The following is a 21,059-nucleotide window of genomic DNA, read 5'->3' as shown; positions in this document are numbered from 1 at the left end:
CCGCATTGACAGGGCTACAGATGCCGGATTGACAGGGCTACAGATGCCGCACTGACAGGGCTACAGATGCCGGATTGACAGGGCTACAGATGCCGGACTGACAGGGCTACAGAAGCCGCACTGACAGGGCTACAGATGCCGCACTGACAGGGCTACAGATGCCGGATTGACAGGGCTACAGATGCCGGATTGACAGGGCTACAGATGCCGCATTGACAGGGCTACAGTGGCTACAGATGCCGGATTGACAGGGCTACAGATGCCGCACTGACAGGGCTACAGATGCCGCACTGACAGGGCTACAGATGCCGGATTGACAGGGCTACAGATGCCGGATTGACAGGGCTACAGATGCCGGATTCACAGGGCTACAGATGCCGCACTGACAGGGCTACAGATGCCGCATTGACAGGGCTACAGATGCCGCATTGACAGGGCTACAGTGGCTACAGATGCCGGATTGACAGGGCTACAGATGCCGGATTGACAGGGCTACAGGGGCTACAGATGCCGGATTGACAGGGCTACAGATGCCGGATTGACAGGGCTACAGATGCCGCACTGACAGGGCAACAGATGCCGCACTGACAGGGCTACAGATGTCGCACTGACAGGGCTACAGATGCCGCACTGACAGGGCTACAGATGCCGGATTGACAGGGCTACAGATGCCGGATTGACAGGGGCTACAGATGCCGGATTGACAGGGCTACAGATGCCGGATTGACAGGGCTACAGGGGCTACAGATGCCGGATTGACAGGGCTACAGATGCCGCACTGACAGGGCTACAGATGCCGCATTGACAGGGCTACAGTGGCTACAGATGCCGGATTGACAGGGCTACAGATGCCGCACTGACAGGGCTACAGTGGCTACAGATGCCGGATTGACAGGGCTACAGATGCCGCACTGACAGGGCTACAGTTGCCGCACTGACAGGGCTACAGATGCCGGATTGACAGGGCTACAGATGCCGGATTGACAGGGCTACAGATGCCGGATTGACAGGGCTACAGATGCCGCACTGACAGGGCTACAGATGCCGCATTGACAGGGCTACAGATGCCGCATTGACAGGGCTACAGTGGCTACAGATGCCGGATTGACAGGGCTACAGATGCCGGATTGACAGGGCTACAGGGGCTACAGATGCCGGATTGACAGGGCTACAGATGCCGGATTGACAGGGCTACAGATGCCGCACTGACAGGGCAACAGATGCCGCACTGACAGGGCTACAGATGTCGCACTGACAGGGCTACAGATGCCGCACTGACAGGGCTACAGATGCCGGATTGACAGGGCTACAGATGCCGGATTGACAGGGGCTACAGATACCGGATTGACAGGGCTACAGATGCCGGATTGACAGGGCTACAGGGGCTACAGATGCCGGATTGACAGGGCTACAGATGCCGCACTGACAGGGCTACAGATGCCGCATTGACAGGGCTACAGTGGCTACAGATGCCGGATTGACAGGGCTACAGATGCCGCACTGACAGGGCTACAGTTGCCGCACTGACAGGGCTACAGATGCCGGATTGACAGGGCTACAGGGGCTACAGATGCCGGATTGACAGGGCTACAGATGCCGGATTGACAGGGCTACAGATGCCGCACTGACAGGGCAACAGATGCCGCACTGACAGGGCTACAGATGCCGCACTGACAGGGCTACAGATGCCGCACTGACAGGGCTACAGAAGCCGGATTGACAGGGCTACAGATGCCGGATTGACAGGGCTACAGATGCCGGATTGACAGGGCTACAGATGCCGGATTGACAGGGCTACAGGGGCTACAGATGCCGGATTGACAGGACTACAGATGCCGCACTGACAGGGCTACAGATGCCGCATTGACAGGGCTACAGTGGCTACAGATGCCGGATTGACAGGGCTACAGATGCCGCACTGACAGGGCTACAGTTGCCGCACTGACAGGGCTACAGATGCCGGATTGACAGGGCTACAGATGCCGGATTGACAGGGCTACAGATGCCGGACTGACAGGGCTACAGATGCCGCACTGACAGGGCTACAGATGCCGGATTGACAGGGGCTACAGATGCCGGATTGACAGGGCTACAGATGCCGCATTGACAGGGCTACAGATGCCGCATTGACAGGGCTACAGGGGCTACAGATGCCGGATTGACAGGGCTACAGATGCCGCACTGACAGGGCTACAGATGCCGGACTGACAGGGCTACAGATGCCAGATTGACAGGGCTACAGATGCCGGATTGACAGGGCTACAGATGCCGTATTGACAGGGCTACAGGGGCTACAGATGCCGGATTGACAGGGCTACAGATGCTGCACTGACAGGGCTACAGATGCCGCACTGACAGGGCTACAGATGCCGCATTGACAGGGCTACAGATGCCGCACTGACAGGGCTACAGATGCCGGATTGACAGGGCTACAGATGCCGGTTTGACAGGGGCTACAGATGCCGCATTGACAGGGCTACAGATGCTGCATTGACAGGGCTAAAGATGCCGGATTGACAGGGCTACAGATGCCGCACTGACAGGGCTACAGATGCCGCACTGACAGGGCTACAGATGCCGCATTGACAGGGCTACATATGCCGGATTGACAGGGCTACAGATGCCGCACTGACAGGGCTACAGATGCCGCACTGACAGGGCTACAGATGCCGCACTGACAGGGCTACAGATGCCGCACTGACAGGGCTACAGATGCCGCATTGACAGGGCTACAGATGCCGGATTGACAGGGCTACAGATGCCGGATTGACAGGGCTACAGATGCCGCACTGACAGGGCTACAGATGCCGCACTGACAGGGCTACAGATGCCGCACTGACAGGGCTACAGATGCCGGATTGACAGGGCTACAGATGCCGCACTGACAGGGCTACAGATGCCGGATTGACAGGGCTACAGATGCCGGATTGACAGGGCTACAGATGCCACATTGACAGGGCTGCAGATGCTTATGACGTGTTTTGCTGGGTGGTGTAGACAGGATGTCTGCCACTCCTGGGACTGTCTCTCTTCTGTCCAGTCTGCCTGTAACAGACTATACGCCTGGTGACGCATTCGGCTGCAGTAAAACCCCTTGCGAGGTGGTCATGCGTTGTTCCTTGGTGTTGGATACCAACAGCTTGTCTCTCTGTTGTAGCGTTAATCTTTGCATGTTACTTGTCACTGTCAAACGAATAGGGTGTCATTGAACAGTTACATCGTTTCTGCAGGTTTCACCATTGTCATACATGAAATCCGATCCTTCCGTGATGTAGGTAAACAATAATGTTAATTTCTAATACATGATATTTACGATAACTAAACACACATGCTTAATAACCTCTTTATAAAATAATGTCATTCTTAAAGTATATCTTTGATAAAAAAAATTATCTTAACGATACCAAGTTTTCCTGGAATATGCGCAATAATTGACTAATCACAAGCTCAGTGATTCGTTAGTGTATGCATACTTTATGAATTAAAAGGTAATTTTTGAAAGCACAAAATACTTTGTCAGTGATCGTTCCCTGCTAACGTAACTGCGTTTGTTATCTGCCGGGTCAAATTACATTGCTATAACGTTACGAAATACAGTCAGTCCCACACATCGAAAAAATGCATCAAAGTTAACTTTCGGACTTATTACAGCCATATCAAAAGTATTTTAAATACAGGAACGCACAGAGCCATACAAGTCACATCGGAGCCACATACACACACACACACACACACACACACACACACACACACACACACACACACACACACACACACACACACACCAATCCCTTCCACACACATGCAGACAGAGAGACACGTCGCTTTATCCACGCAATAGTCTTGAACGCGACGTTAAAGTTAAACACCTATTTCACCTCACCTAACCAGCAAATGTGCAAATCCTGGGCAGGGCAAATCATTGATCGACAGCATCAAATGTTGTTGTGGTACAAGTAACCTACCAGTACACACAGGCGTGGGATCCTGGGGGCTTATTATGTTCCCACGAGTCTCCATGACCATATATGACAATGGGTAATAAGATGATTAGGTGTGGTGTGTTATTTTTATTATTGATGTGACTCAAACATCACTTACATAACCTTTTATTTCCATAACCTTCAGAATCAATATTAGCTGACGCGATGTTTTGTTCCCCCGGTAAAACACATGAACTACAAACATCATATTTTATTTACTTTTGCAGATCGGGAGCTGTTATGTGTAAATGGAGATAGACACTCTGATTACATCACCGTCGACTGTTGGAATTGTCTTTTATACTGAATAAACCTACCTTTTATTTTAGTTATAGAAAAAGGAAGACGGACTTTCAATTTTGTCTTATGCACTTACATAACCTTTTATCACACCGTCTTGATAAAGTACAACGTACCCCGCCTTGTGGGAAGAAAATATTCGCGGCAGCAGAATGAATCCCTTATACCCCGTCATGAGGCTGCACATGAATTTGACAGCGGGAGAATAAATCCCTCTTACCCCGCTTCGAAGCAAAAAGCCTCACGCCTTTTCCGATCAGTGAGAGTCACGTGACAGCACAAGTTAATCCCACCTGGGGTAGTGTGCGTCCTGTGTTTAGTTTTATACCACTAGCTACAACTTATAGTGTTAAAGGGTTGGGGATTGGGGTAAATGAAATATTCTGTCAGTCATATATGGATAAGAAAAATATAGCAAGTCGAAAGATGAAGGCCAAACCTTTTAATTTCTTAAAATGTACAGTCGAATCGCATTGCCTGAAACTTCGAGGGACCTACCAGTTCGACCTATCTGCGATTCGACACATCCCACTCGACTCTTACACAATCTGTCCTAGCCAACAGAACGAAACCACACACTGCAAATTAAGTAAAAAACATTTATATAATCAGAATAAAAGCAGAAGTATCAATCATATCGCACTCTTCCAATGGCGCCTTAATATTCCCGTTTTTTTGACGGCTCAGTTGAGCGAAGCTACACACTTCTCCCCTGAATCGAAGATTCGCCATGCATGATACCATCAAACCTACAATTGGGAACGGTTAGTAAATGTCATAATAGACATATACGAATGTCACTCGTCTGACATTGGCGCGAGTTTACCAAAAGACCTTTTCGGAAATGAATAATGTACATAATTATTAGGGTGTTTTGTTCCCGTGATTCAATTGAACGTGTAAAATGATATACCTCAATTGAACAACAATATCTTGTCTTGCCTACTTCTATAACTATTGATCGAATAATGAGAGCTTATTGATCGGTTTTGTTACCTGGTGGTGTTTGTGTAACGTGTCACACAGATCTTCTCCCAGAATGATGCTGGCCCTGATACTTCTACAATTTGTCACTGTTACAGGGAACACTGTCATCCAACACATATTTGACAGACAATCTACACTAAACAACCTTGAAGCTCAAGAGACTCCAGCCAGTATCAACCAAGTTCGCTCTGAACTGATTTGTGTAAGCCTCTGTTCCAGGGATGACACCTGCGCTGCTGTGACGTTACAAGATGGTCAGTGCTCCATCTACCGCTCATCCTTACTGACATCTGGAAAGGCAAAACCAGGCGCCAGGACTTTGGTCAAGAAACAAGGTTCGAATAATCTATATTTGCGCTATTTAAAAAAAGAAAAGAGTTTAAACATTGAAAGTCATATCAAAATATCACTTTTTCCTACAGTAAAATCGGTGTGCATATTCTCATTGACATCACATCCTTTTCTCAAATACACCATTTGATTCCATGATCGGTTTGTATATCATCATTTTGTGCTTCACCACAGCATATTTTACAGCACATTTATGTATCTGAGGCTTAATGAATATATCTTTACTGGTCAATACTATGAATAACTCTTTACAGATCAACTCGATTCAGGAAAGCCAGTCCGTTCCTGCTCCGATGTGAAGAAGGTTGACCCCAACGCAGGAGATGGGGAATACTGGATCCACACTGATGCCCCATCTTTTATCGGATATCCATCAAAGATATTCTGCCACAACATGAGCTCTGGATCTCCCCAAGAGTTCGTGACTCTACCATTCACAAACACAGCAGTGTATCCTCAACTAACGAACCGATACTGCCGGCAAGAAACGACTGTCATGACTGGTAACGGAATACCAAACGTTGGTACAACGCATTTCTCTAAAATCCGAGTCAATATTACGGTAAGTGTACTTGTTAGTGTTAAAAGAGCACCAATCAGCAATCACGACTTTCATATCACAGCACACTGTAAACAGAATGATGACCAGACATACCAATGGATAATATCATGAGGGATTCAGAATTTAACGTCGTGTCAGCAATATCTCATCCATATAGTGTCGGAAGTAAATAATACATTCATTGAATAAAAGCAACAAAATCTTTTCCATTTTCATAAGAAATCTGCGAAAAGCAGATTCGATTATTCAATTCCGACTATATCATGAGCATGTGTCCATTAATCACAATCAAAAAATTCCCTAGAGCTAGCATGAGCTGGCTAGACATGCTTTTGTATGCGTTTCTAGATTTTTTTTGATTTTCATAAAATAAATATATTCCACGGTCATGGTGCAGGACTAAGTTAAAAGTAATGTATGTAGAAATTCTCATGAACTACAATAAAGGCATGTTGTTTCAACACATATTCAGAATTTACAAAACAGACAAAAAAAATTTAAATATCTCAAAATCAAATGTCCACCAACATTATCTCATCTTTAAGTATTGTTGCATCAGCTTTTGAAAACGGATGAGATCCGGTTAGAGAATAGGTCATCAGCAACCCATGCTTGCCGTAAAAGGCGACTATGCTTGTCGTAAAAGGCGACTAACGGGATCGTGTGGTCAGGCTCGCTGACATGGTCGATGCATGTAATCGTATTCCAATTTCGTAGATCGATGCTAATAATGTCAATCAGAGGGAACGTCTGGTCAAGACTCGATTATTTACAGGCCGCCGTCATAAAGCTGAACTATTGCTGAGTGTGGCGTAAAACAACACACAAACAATCATCAGAAACATTCCATGTCGCTAGGACGCAATGACAGACACGTCACTCTTTGTAAGTGTCCCGAATAGTTTCCTCTATAATCAGGAATCTATTCTGCCCCAGAATCTCAACTGGGATGAATGATTGCTTTGATGGATGTTGATTAATTATATTCATGTCAGCATAGATCATATCACAATAAGAAACATTTCACACATGCAGACCAAGGTGAGTTCATGTGTGAACACTAGCCACAACCATACTCGATTGTCCAGTTTATCATATTACCACTCAATCTGTGTTATCAAATATAATAACACTAATATTCACACAATGATTGGGAAACATAATTGCAGTGGCGGCGGCGGGAATTGGATGAAATACTGTAAGCAGCCGCCTTTGCCGACAATCCTTAAATTTTAGAAGAACTCCCCTCGTGCCATAACAGTCTCATGTCTGTAATCCGAGCTTTGCGTTATGGAGGAACAGGCAACATTGGTGGCCTGACCACATTGGTGTTATCCAGGTTTGAGGGTTGTTTTCAGACAATGGCTATTGTTCGTGATGATTTCATCTTCACATCTGGACTGGAGATATTCTTAAATATTAAATTGTTACAGTATGTTTATGTGATCAGTGCCTTCATGATATGAGCATTGCCCTCTGGGGGAGGAAACATTTGTGTATCCATCCTAATATATTGGTTTGATGGTTGTTTTCAGACAATGGCTATTGTTCGTGATGATTTCACCTTCACATCTGGAACTGGAACACAACGCAAGTATGGGGAGGCCAAGGACTGTTACACCGAATATAGTGAGTCCAGAAGTTGTACTCCCAAAGGCACATTCAACATCAACACTACAGGAACTGGCATGATCATTGATAAAAAGGCAAGTGATTGTGGTTTTGCAGTCTACATTCTATGTATTTCTATCAGGTGTAGTTGTTAAAATGTACTTTACGAAAAGAAAGAAAGTATACCTAGATATTCATGTTCATTTTCTGACGTTTTGACATGGAACAATTGTTTTATCTACATATTTCGTGACCACTGTTTTATTCCATTTATTTCTAAACAAATATCTATGTTGGTATTACAGTTATTATGGTGGAGAAAAGGCTAATGAGTTGTCCACTCTGTGTCAAATATTTTTTTTCAGGATAGCAGGGTCCTTTATACAGGATACGGTATATGTACACTGGTATACAGCATTATATATTTCAAAGACACATTGACAAATTATATAACACCTCGCTAACGAATTAAAGTTGAATCTTAAGGTGGTCACGTACTCATAAAACATTTTTGCTTTCTTTTCTACATTCTAGCTTCACAGTCTCGTCTTGTCAATTACATAATAGTACCTGTTTATTCATATTTCCCAAACAGCATGAATGGAAGACCATGAATTGGAAGCCATTCCCTCCGTCAGTGACCAGGTCAGCTGATGGTACACAGATAGACTTGCTATGTGGTGGTTACTGCGGTGGATGTGGACCAGTTGGGGGAATCTTGCTGTTGCAGCCTAACCCGAATGAGAGTAAGTAAAGGGTCACAATGTACCTGTGTGTTATGTTGTTGGTGTAATGGGTAGCATAAAGGTCACACTTTTAAAAGATGTGATCAAAGATATTCAATATTAATGAAAAAGATGTTGGTTGGTTGGTTGGTTTGTTGTTTAGCGCCGCACTCAGCAATATTCCAGCTATATGACGGCGGTCTGTAAATAATCGAGTCTGGACCAGACACTCCTGTGGTTGACATCATGAGCATCGATCCACGCAATTGGGATCGATGACATGCTTCAACCAAGTCAGCAAGCCTGACCACCCGATCCCGTTAGTCGCCTTTTACGACAAGCATAGTCACCTTTTACGGCAAGCATGGGTTGCTGAAGACCTATTCTAACCCGGAATCTTCACGGGTCTGTACAACATGCTAAAACAGAATGCTTTCTGACCTCTTAGGTCAACTTTCTACTTAGGATCCTGAATGTTTTCTTGACTAGTATATATTAACGGAAAACAATAACTGTGCTTCAAATAATGTTCAATGAATACCTCTTCTCGACTTAAGATCGTGATTCACATTTTGCACGTGTATGTTGCTGCACGGCGCACAAGTTGGATGTTTGTGTGTTCGTTGGGTACAATCATATACGTGGTTTCTTCATGTGAACAGCACACAATGATTGTTTAGCCATCAGATGCTCATAAACATATCTTTGTTAAATGGTACATGATGCTTAGGCAATGCCACGGCTTGCCGTAAATCAACGCCACCTGCCACAACGCCACAACTACAAATTGTGCAAAACAAGGTGGTCAGAGGTTTGTATTCATCGAAACTGAATCTCACCTATTTGGCGACGTTTTCCAAAGCATGGCAACAATATTCGGTTGATGCATTAACGGAATCGATACTAAACTGCCACGTTAGCAGCTCACAATTCATGGATTGAGACGAATTAGTGGGAGCACCGTACACAACCGGTTGAGGGATCACAACACCCGGCCTCGCCGTCCACCGACACGTCTTTTTCTGCTTACATGTCACTGTCAGGCATCTGTTCACAGATGAGTTGAGGTTTTATCCCAACGTACAGGCGGCCAGGAGAACGTTTAAGCGACGCCTGTGTTACTCAAAGTCCTCAGTTTGGGGGTGGCAGTGAAATTGTATGGAATGTCATCCCAACTCACGGGAACACTACTCCTCATTGTTAACATCAGTTTGAATGGCGTACGCTACCGCCACGACGGTGCAAGGTCGTTGTCTACTCTATGTGCAAATACAGGGACGTAACGTCATGTTGCAGCAAGATAATGCCCGCCCACATGCTGCACGTGTTATAACTTTGCTGTACTTCAATGGCCGGCTGTTTATTCAGACCTCTCCCTAATAGAACATATCTGAGATTTGATGGAGCGACGCCTACTACACGAACAGAACCAGTCGGTAACGCTGTTTTTGTTGACACGTAAAAAACAACATACCCCAGGCTGTTTCAATCATCTGGTGTCTTCAATGCACCGCCTGTAACAACGCAAAAGGTGGTCACGCCCGACATTGACATTGTTGATAAAGTACACAACCTCTCGTTCAGGGCGTGTCTCCTGTTACCAGGTATGGATTTCATCAATGAATTTGTTTTGATAAAAAAATGATTGTCCAAATATTATGTTGTCATTATCAGTAACATAACAGTTACACCACTTTATGTGAAGCACTGTTATTTTTTCCGTAACTATACATAAAAAAAAGAAAAACGACACAAATGCTTCCAGCTACTTTACTAAGGAAGTATTCCTTAGTAATGATCACTGGTTACAAATTAAAAAAACAGTATGTTGCTACCATCAGAAGAAAGTCATATGATCTTCCTACCTAATGACATCATGTCGGTAAACATGACCCGTGAAGATATGGGGTAGAATGGGTCTTCAGCAACCCATGCTTGCCGTAAAAGGCGACTATGCTTGTCGTAAAAGGCGACTAACGGGATCGGGTGGTCAGGCTCGCTGACTTGGTTGAGGAACGGCCATCGAACCCAATTGCGTGGATCAATGCGCATGATATCAATCACTGGATTGTCTGGTCCAGACTCGATTATTTACAGACCGCCGTCACATAGTTGGAATATTGCTGAGTGTGGCGTTAAACAACAAACCAACCAACCAACATGCGCTGTTCTGCACGATTATATAGTCACATTGTGAGTGTGTGTAATGCGGTATGCAAAAGAATGTATTACCCACGTGGGGAAGTTACATGTGGTAAGATACTAAATCCGTACGTCACACGTTTGTCGTACAAGGTTGACCTCGTTGTATTCGTTTTGATTGGATAGCCGTGACCTCTGTCACACCGGAACTTTTTTTTGTCATTCATAAGATATCGCGAGACGTCATTCCCTTTTGCAACTACAAGGCAGAGCTGAGGCAATTTCATTAAAGCGACAGATATTTACAAAAGACTTTATTAAACCAAACAACGTAGTACCACGCATAAAATTCGATTTGCATTCTATATTACTTATGCATAGAGGTCCTACAGACATAATATAATATAGCGATATCCATTTGCAGTGTGCGACTACCGATCGATAGATCGAGGGTCCCTACATATGAGCGTGATGCACCCGACCACTTTCACCACTTTCAATTTGATTTAACGTAAAAGGATAAGCGTGGTGAAATGAAGTCAGTTTAAACCATCTGGACATATATCTAGACTTACGTTGGATGCTCCAGTGCGTATTTCGTGGCACTGTTTCGGGAGGTGTTTGTTCCTGAATGAACGTACACGACCGCAAGAAAAACGAACAGTTCCTATACAAATCATTCGAAAGTTCCGTGAAAGTGTGTCTGACTTCTGATTTTGTGGCCCAAAACATCAATGTGAACAATAACATTCCCTATCTCTAGTGGAACACCTTGATTTCCCTCTTCCAAAATGTTACGGACTGGATATAACTTCAGCTGATACATCAAGGAAACAAAACCATTTTGATTGTACAGCCGTGACCCCAGTGGTGCGAATGACCGACTGTTGGTCCGATATTCAAAGCTCGGCGCTAAGTGACTTTTTTTTAACTTTTCTTATAAGTGTCCTGCGTACAAACAACAATGTGCTTGAAATACCATAAGTTGAAATAAGAATTTGTTTTAAAAGTACTTGAGCGCCAGGGCTGGTATGTTTGTACACACAACAGCAGGAACATGTTGTTAATGTGTATGCATAGAAATGTCAACATAATGCCAATATTTGGACATATATCAATATTCATGCGCAACCAGATTTTGCAACTAGTTTCAGTTTGGTCTGATTCCGAACGAAAGTTGTTTTGTATTTTTTTCACTTAAATACATTTTTAACGTGGGTAATAAATAAAATACCACACTCATTCTCGTTAGATACCATTTTTTCGCTCGGTCAAATACCATAGAAAGTCCATTCGTTTCATGAAAATGGTATCTAACGAGAATGAGAGTAATATTCTCTGTGAATTCCATTTCTCTTGCATCTTAAAAAGACAGTTATCTGCACTTACTCCAGTCTAATGACATGAACCTTCCTCTCAGCCAAGACCTGCAGGCGGTTTCATAATGACCATAGATTGGGTTTGGGATTACAAATACAGTACCATACTGTTAATGAAGTTTGTATCATATTGTTAACAGATCGTTCAAAGTGTGAATGAGATTGACATTTTACATGGCCTTAGACGTATTTTACAGGATTTGAAATAGTTATTAATAGTTCATCTTCATTGATTGAACAATGATTGCATAAATGTCCATTTTGAGCTATGCTACAAATTTAGAGCTCTGGTAACCAAACAGTTAATCGAGACCCGAGGTATCTTCAATATGAAGGTTCATCAAATTTCAGTCGGAAATACATATTCAAGTTTTTCTTGATGCCAAATTGACACTTAGTGACCTTGATCTTCCATGTCACCCCAGCATTAGTCTGTGTTATAATGAGATATATCAAGTATGAACTCTGTTATATACCGGGTTGAGACAATCAATTACGATGACAGCGTCAAACTCAAGCAATAGACACCAATTATTTCAACGCACAGCAGGGAACGCTTTATTCTTCAGCTCAAATGTATTAAAGGAAAATAATTTATGAGTTATATGTGAAGGTATACTGGTGAACAGTTATGCACACAGCAACAGGTGTTTATCTGGCGTGGAGCGTTCATTTTAGACAAGGCATCCAGTAATCAATGCTTGTCATGAGAGGGACTAAATGGACGGGTTGTCTGTCTTGGCGATCTGGTTGATTGCCTGTCCCCATTGTGTGGGGTGTTGTTCATAATAACATATTTTACATTATCTAAAACAGATTTTACTTGATAGCTCATTTTGTTTACCTTTCAGACCTTCCACCAGAAGATGCCGTGTCCCTGTATTTCAAATAATAGGATCACCCATTGCAATAGGTGGAGGTTTCAAGGAAAATTGGATATAAATCACCACACAAGCGAAGGGTCCTTTCCAAATGTCCTAATTCTTAATAAATTGTAATACGATATCCATATGACATGGGCTTGCAATATACATTTCATTTGGTCGACACATCAGCACTTATTTATCCAGGTTTTGGAATACAGTCAAGTCCCGTTAATCCTACATCGACGGTTGCATATGATTATGTCGGATTAGCGAAAGGTTGTTCTGACGTGACTTGAAATGGGATGTCCTCGTCGATAGCGAGAACTTGTATCTGATTTTAATAAGATTGAGGTAATCTAAGCATGTGAATTATCCTGTTTTCTTTATTTAAAGCATTAATTGTTTATTGTTAAGAAAGTTTATCTCTGCAGCCGTTGTAATATGCAGCTACCAGCCGATTCGTCTCGCATCAAAACACGGGCTGTGTACTTGCGGGCAGATGACCACGGAGTACGCTGATCACTGTGTCACTAACGAGACTGATTAATGAGTGATTTCGGTAATTCGTTGCAAATTAGGTGTCGGAGTCGGAGTGCGAGAATGTCGGATTAATGGGTCTAAATAGCACTGATTTAATCGGTTCCCATCATTAGTTTCGGATAAAGCCGATTGTCGGATTAACGAGTGTCGGATTAACGAGACTTGACTGTATACGAATATTCAATTAACTATGAACATATATTACATTCTTGTCAAATTGCAAGACTGAGGGAGCTGGACTCCGGCATGTATATTTCTTTCCTTATGATGATATATTTTGTTTAAATCATCAGATTTTTGTTTAAGGTTTTTGTCCTCAGTGATTATGTAGAATATGTCTGAATAGTCATACTTACAGCAACTCCTTTTTAATGATACTTGAATTGTTGACTACATGACCAGGTGAGCTTCCGTTCGCACTTTTTTTCAACACTTCTAGTGGTGTTGGGTAAGGATTAAGCTTTCACCGTTATTATCCCCGCCTTGATCAAACTTTGCACAGATATCAGCATAGCCATAAACTAGTGCCTTTTGCTATTTAGGATTTGTTTTAATTTATGTTTTCCGGTTTTCTTGACAACAATTTTACTTAGGTTCAAATAAGGAAAGAATTTCGGGAGCATTAGTTAAAGACAGTTCAAACGGTGCTTTTTGTTTTTCAGGAAATTTTGGACAATTGTATTTATTCCGGTTTCAGCCAATATAAGGCTCATTTCCAAAGCATTTATGGTTTTCCCCACCGAGCGCTCCAGAGCACAACTCATAACTCATTAACCATTTGCGTTTCCTAATTTTCCCCCAACTCTACGCATACGTTTTAATTGCAACCTTATAAGTATTTATCAGCTATCATACCTGTAGACCCGTGAAGATCCGGTGTAGAATAGGTCTTCAGCAACCCATGCTGGCCGTAAAAGGCGACCACGCTTGTCGTTGGAGGCGACTAACGGGATCGGGTGGCCAGGCTCGCTGGACTTGGTTGAAGCATGTCATCGATCCCAATTTCGTATGGTGGCCTACCTTTAATTGCTGGCGATCCCTAGCCCCGTTTTTATAATGTATTGTTATTTATGGTGATATCTTTTGTATGGTTGAATACCAGTTTTAAAATATACATCTGTGATAATCTAGTTATTTTACTGTCCTTTGATGACAGGTTTTATAATTACATTGTATGTATTATTACTGTCTAACTTGATTTAGTCACGAGGGCGGTCGGGTAGCCCAGTGGTAAAGGGGTTCGCTCGTCACGCCGAAGACCCCGGGTCGATTCCCGACATGGGTACAATGTGTGAAGCCGATTTCTGGTGTCTCCCGTCGTGATGTTGCTGGAATATTGCTAAAAACGGCGTAAAACCATACTCACTCACTCTTTAGCTTGTGGTTTGACGTGAAATGGTTTTGATATACGGAGTCTATTTATTCAAAATATCAAGGAACAAGACGCCATGAATTTGAGCATTTATATGAAGACGTTGTTAGTTTGTCTGTGTATTTATTTATTTGTTGCTAAACGCCGCATTCAGCATCTTCAAGCAATATGACGGTGATCACCCATTACTTCAATGCCAGAGAATGATCAGTCTTGAGTACCCGTCGACACAGATTCCATGGGGCGTAAAACGCAAAATAGCAGTGAAAAGTATATGAATGGATCACTGAAAATCAGTGAAAACACGAGGTGTGCACGACATGGGTGAGCATGTCCTGTCCTACCGGTAGCAACCGCCACTAACACAATTTGTAAATAAAGAAAGTATGATAATGCCTGGTCTATTATGCTTGTGAAACAATACTATTCAACAACAACATTTTTTTATCTTTGACATATTCTAACGGTGACCAATTTTCAAACGCGGTATAGTGTCTTTGTCTCTGCTTGAATATCTAAAAGGAGAAACAATAGAAAATGGAAAGAATAAACACACTGTTAAAATGAAAGGGAAGCTCTATTTTCAGGAAAAAGTATGTCTTAAGGAGAGGATAATATTTTGTTTTCCTTCAATATTTTTAGCAATATATGTGCTCGGTATTTACAGATTAATGCTTGAATTAGGATCGGAATTCTGTTATTCATTGTCAGAAACACAATAGCTGGGATGATTCATGCAACGTTTCAGCTTTATAGGCCTAGCAGTTTCAAAGATGTCGAAATACGGAAATGAACGTCGGACAGACGTACCATGTCAAAGGCTTACTTGATTTTCAGTCAGGTGAGCTATGAAATTAAGAATCTTTAGAAATCATATAGAGTGTATCGCCATCCTTATTAAACACAAGTACATTTAAATCTTTTAGTAAAACGTAGGGAGTTTTGTGTTATGTGTTTCTCAACACTAACAATATTATACAAGAACGATGATGACAGTAGATCAGCACTGTCATCAATATATCCACGAAGTGCAGGCCATCGGCCAATTACATGATGCAACAGTGCTGCAGCCAATTTTTACATGTCTTTTCTCAAATTATTGGCATAGAAAGATAACATTCCCATATGCCTTACAATATCTGAGTTATTCCACAGACATTAACATGTTACTATTTATGTAATCTATGAAATACATGTATATATACTGCACCGCAAAAGAAACGTCAGTATGGATAGATATATAGAAACCGTATTTGTCAAAACACTGTAAAAGTACTTTGAGACATATTAAAAAGATGAAACTTGGCAAAACTGATCATCAAGGTTGAAATTAAAGTGTCAAATGTTCTTAAAGTGAAACACAAGACTAGTTTCTGAGAAAATGGCATCACAAGTCAGTATCTCGTGTGTCCGCCATGTGCATTGATGACTGCCGTGCAACGTCGATACATGGACGAAGGCCATAGGCACTTGAGCCCACAGTCTGAGCAAAGCCTGACGCAGTTCCGCTGCAGTTGTCGGCCTTGGCCGGACGTCATTAGCCGTCTTTGAATCTCGTCTCACAGGTGCTCAATGGAATTTAAATCGGGACTGAGGGCAGACCACTGCATTGTTCTGATGCCAGTCTGCTGGAGGAAGTCTCTTGTTGCTCTCGCAGTGTGGGCACAGGCGTTATCATGCTGCAACTCGTGGTTACGGCGACGTGCCAAATGAGGTATGGCGTGTGGTCTCAAGACGTGATCAAATGTACCGAGCTGATGTGACGCTATTGTCTCTCCCTGGACCGATGTTCTGGAAGACCACAGGGCCGACCCTCTGTGCAAGACCAACTTCACGCCACACCATGATGCTCGGACCACCCCACGAGTCTCTCCCTACACAAGCATCCGAATAACGTTCCCTATGGCGTCGCCAGCCATCTGCTGTTGAGATACAGTAACTGCTGTCGTCTGAGAAGAGGACTCTTCTCCACTGCTGGTGGCGCCAATGCTGGTGCTGTGTTGCCCACTGAAGACGGTCCCGGCGATGACGTGGTGTCAGAATGGGTCCTCCGTGTGGCCTGTGACAGTGGAGGTGTCTGCTCGTCAATCGTCGACACACGGTATCAGCACTAATGTGTCGCTGGTGTGTCCCCATGGCATGTCGAGCAGTTTCCGCAGCAGTAACAAAGCGATTTTGAAGATGCTGTCGCACAATCTGACGATCCTGACGTCGGGTGGTGACCCTTGGTCTTCCACTACGTGGTCGGTCATCTGTGGTGTTGTTGGTCCGGTGCCGTTGATGGAGCCTGTATATGGTCCTTACGTGGACTTGAAATGCGTTGGCTACTTGTCGGGCGGTTTGACCAACTTGCAATTGTACAAGGGCTTGGTGTCGCTGATTTCTTGTCAATCTTGGCATGTGGTAGCAATTCAATAGCGAATGAATGTTATACGATCTGGATGTTTTTTATAGGGCAAGAAATGGGGGAACGCATGTGTATTTCAATTTGCACGGAACTCATGTGCATCAGGTTACCATGGCCGTTGCCGTAATGTGTTTGGGCAATCGGTTTTATGGTCATCTGTTTTGGGGTTTTTTATCATCAAATTTAATTTTTCCGGACAAGGTAATGTTAAATTTCAGAAACTTTGACCAAAATTACCCAGATATTTAAATGGCAACTTTTCATGCAATGTTACTGGGGGTGACGTTTCTTTTGCGGTTCAGTATAATATGTGGGGGTAACATACAATTGACACAAGTGCTCTACGGATATATACTACATAGAAATAGAACCTAATGTTCACTTTTAATATATCGACAGGAACACGTTTCACGGAGTCTTTGGTTGCTAGGCATGCCAAGCGTCCATTTTTATATGATATGAGCTTGCCAAAGCCACACGCGATTTGTTCATAGTGATAAAGCCAATATATGTTTCAACGCCCCAGAAATGTGTTTATATAAAGAGTACGAAAACATTTTAAAGCCTAGAGATAGGGAGTCATGTCAATCCTACTGACACATGTACTGTCATCTAGCCAACAAAACAAGATAATCTGCACTTACAATAGACTGGTCTTCCCAGACAAAAAAATCAAATACCATTTTATATGTTAATTAATTTAACTTTCAAACCCACTGTATTTTCCATTGCTGACATCCAATGATAATAAATTATAACATTTTTTGTGAAAACTTCAAGTTGGCATACACAACAACTTATACTGGTTTTTTTATATAACGCTAAAAAAGCAAATGCATAATATGGGATATCTTCCACATAAACCAAGGACAATATGGCTGGGTGAGGATAGTGTTAGTGTTAGTGTTAGTGTGTGTCGTTTCCAATATCTGAACGACATAAATATAAATATATGAAATTGATTTGAATGCATATGTACAAAGTTATACATTCAATAGAATGAATCCATTTTCCTCTTTAAGAAATCTAAAGGCCAACACAGCGTTCGTTTTCACATCTGATTTATTTCGCTTGATTTCATGCAGACCATTTGTATTAGTGACAAAGACAAGTTTTAATGTTGATCCTAAAATGTATGCGTAATTCGTTGTTTTGAAAACAAACCACAGATACGAGGGCTGGTCAAAAAAGTTCTAAGCCTAACAAACAAAACCAACAATTGTGAAAGTGTTTTCAATTTTATCTTTCAACATAATCTCCGCGCTTTTCAATACACTTCTCATATCGATAATGAAACTTTTTAGTTCCTTCCAGACAGGAAGACGTTTTCTGAAGCCACCCTGAAAAACCCATTTTCAGCAGATTTGAGGTCATCGTTGTCTTCATAAAGCGCTTTCAACATAGGTGTTTTTTAAAGTTTAGGAAACAGGAGAAAAACATTTGGTGCCAGGTCTGGCGAGTGTGTGTGTTAGTGTGTGTTAGTGTGTGTAAGTGTGTGTGTGTGTGTGTGTGCGTGCGTGCGTGCGTGCGTGCGTGCGTGCCTGCGTGCGTGAGGCTGCTTGTACTCGCCCGGAGATACCATGCCACAGCTTAACATACATATCACACTCAGACACAGAATACTGGGTCTGAACTCGTTGGGTTGCGTGCAGAGGGGGAAAGGGCCCTGAGCTGATGAGGAGGCTTACCAGCCTGGCTGTCAGGATCACCCAATCCCTCTTTGTGGCATTTTGTATTTTAATCTGTAAATAATAACAAGAGGCCATTAGTATTGCGCATATTTCCAGACAAGCGATATATATCCACAAGCTACTGACGCACTACCTAAACGTCTCATTTGGAGGTCGGGATCGGATGGAATTATACAAAGAGACATGATAAGTTTTCATCGACTGTTTCTAATTACATTCTTGTCTATGAATGTGTGAAAGTTGGTATGGTTTTACGCAGCTTTGAGCAATATTCCAGCAATATCACAGCGAGGACGCCAGAAATGTGATTCACACATTTACACACATGTGATGAATCCAGAGATTGTAGCCCAATACCAATCTTTGACCAATATGAAACCGTCTGGAAGCTCTTGGCTGAGAGGAAGGTCCCTGTCATGAGATTAGATTAAGTGCAGATAACTCTTTCTTTGTTTCACATACTGCATTACACAAACTGGAATTGATATGTCATTAACCCGCACGTGGAAATAAGTTTTATTTTAAGGAACAAAAAGCATGTGACTATAAAACCGTGCAGAATAGTGCATGTTTACGGACATGATGTCATTAGGCAGGAAGATCATATAACTTTTTTCTGATGGTAGCAACATACCTTTTTCTTTTATCAGTAATTTGTGATCATAACTTTCTTAGTAAAGAAGCTGTAAGTATGATTGTCCATTTTTTATAGTATTTGTGTACACTAACGGACAAAAATAACTGCTTCATATAAAGTGGTGTTACTGTCATGTTATCGATAATAACAACATAATATCTGGCCATTCGTCTGACCAATTCTTTATCATAACAAAATCATTGAGAAAACGCATACCTGGCAACAGGAGACAGAGTGGCATGCCCTTAACCAACTTTATTAACAATGTAAATGTCGGGTGTGACCAAGATTTGCGATGATACAGGCGGCGCATTGATGAGACACCAGATGATCGAAAACAGCCTGGGGTATGATGTTCAAAATATCAACAAAACTAGCATAACCGACTGGTTCTGTTCGTGTAGTAGGCGTCGCTCCATCAAATATCATACATTTTCTATGGGAGAGGTGTCTGAAAAAACAGCCGGCCATGGAAGTACAGCAATGTTACAACAAGTGCAGCATGTAGGGCGGGCATTATCTTGCTGCAACGTGACGTAACGTGTACCTGCACATAGGGTAGAACATGACCTCGCACCGTCGTGGCGGTAGCGTACGCCTTTCAAATTGACATTAACAATGAGTTGTGATGACACCCCATTCCATTACACTTCCACCCCAAATTGATGACGTTGAGTAATGTAAGCCTCGCTGAAACGTTCTCACTTGAGCCGTCCAGATGAAACCGTGACGTGGAGTGAGTGAGTATGGTTTTACGCCGCTTTTAGCAATATTCCAGCAATATCACGGCGGGGAACGCCAGAAATGGCCTTAACACATTGTACCCATGTCGGGAATCGAACCCGGGTCTTCGGCATGGCGAGCGAACGCTTTCACCACTAGGCTACCCGACCGCCCCCCGTTACGTGGAAGCAAAACTGGACATATCCCTGGCCAGTTGTTGTGCTCCCTCAACCGATGGCGTACGGTTCTGCCACTAATTGGTCTCAACCCAGGAATTGTCCGAGCTGTTAACGTGGCAGTTTGATATTGATATGAACCAACCGAATATGTTTTTCTTATTTTCATAACGTCACACGTGGACAACCCGTCCATGGCAAGTCTTTAACGTTACAATGCTGTAGATAACGTCTTCAAATAGATGATATTGTGTTTCGATGAGTATAAAAATGCCTGGCAATCTTGTTTTGCCCCTTTTGTAGCAGAGGGCGCGTTGGCGATGATTTTCAAAAAGCCGTGGCATTGCGTAAGCGTTATTTACAATTAAACAAAAATATGTTTATGACCACATGATAGCGAACACGCAACTATCCAAAATGTGCGCCGTGCAATACCATGCACGTGCAAACTGTGAACAACAACCTTAAAACGACCTTGAACTTTATATGAAGCACAGTTATTTTTTGTCGTTAATATATACTACAGTCCGTTTGACTCCAAATGAGAACGATGAATTGCAAAATAACTCGAAATCCAGAAAAGTGTATGAAACATCAATGCGGTACT

General features: G+C 42.9%; 1 protein-coding gene across 1 annotated transcript in view; it reads left to right on the top strand.

Moving 5' to 3' along the window:
• The first annotated feature begins 5,310 nt into the window (after positions 1 to 5,310).
• The window catches only part of LOC124131179 (A disintegrin and metalloproteinase with thrombospondin motifs 20-like), a 57,784-nt gene continuing 42,035 nt past the window's right edge, over positions 5,311 to 21,059 (top strand). Inside the window, exons 1-4 of the mRNA XM_046494281.1 lie at positions 5,311 to 5,605; positions 5,876 to 6,183; positions 7,719 to 7,889; positions 8,390 to 8,540. Coding sequence (XP_046350237.1) covers positions 5,323 to 5,605; positions 5,876 to 6,183; positions 7,719 to 7,889; positions 8,390 to 8,540 — 913 coding nt within the window. The 5' untranslated portion in view covers positions 5,311 to 5,322. The remainder of the gene's footprint in view (positions 5,606 to 5,875; positions 6,184 to 7,718; positions 7,890 to 8,389; positions 8,541 to 21,059) is intronic.

Source organism: Haliotis rufescens, unplaced genomic scaffold, assembly GCF_023055435.1.
Source record: "Haliotis rufescens isolate VD_foot unplaced genomic scaffold, xgHalRufe1.0.p SCAF_14, whole genome shotgun sequence".
NCBI classification, from domain to species: Eukaryota; Metazoa; Mollusca; class Gastropoda; order Lepetellida; family Haliotidae; genus Haliotis; species Haliotis rufescens.
This window is presented reverse-complemented; position numbering and strand designations above follow the sequence as displayed.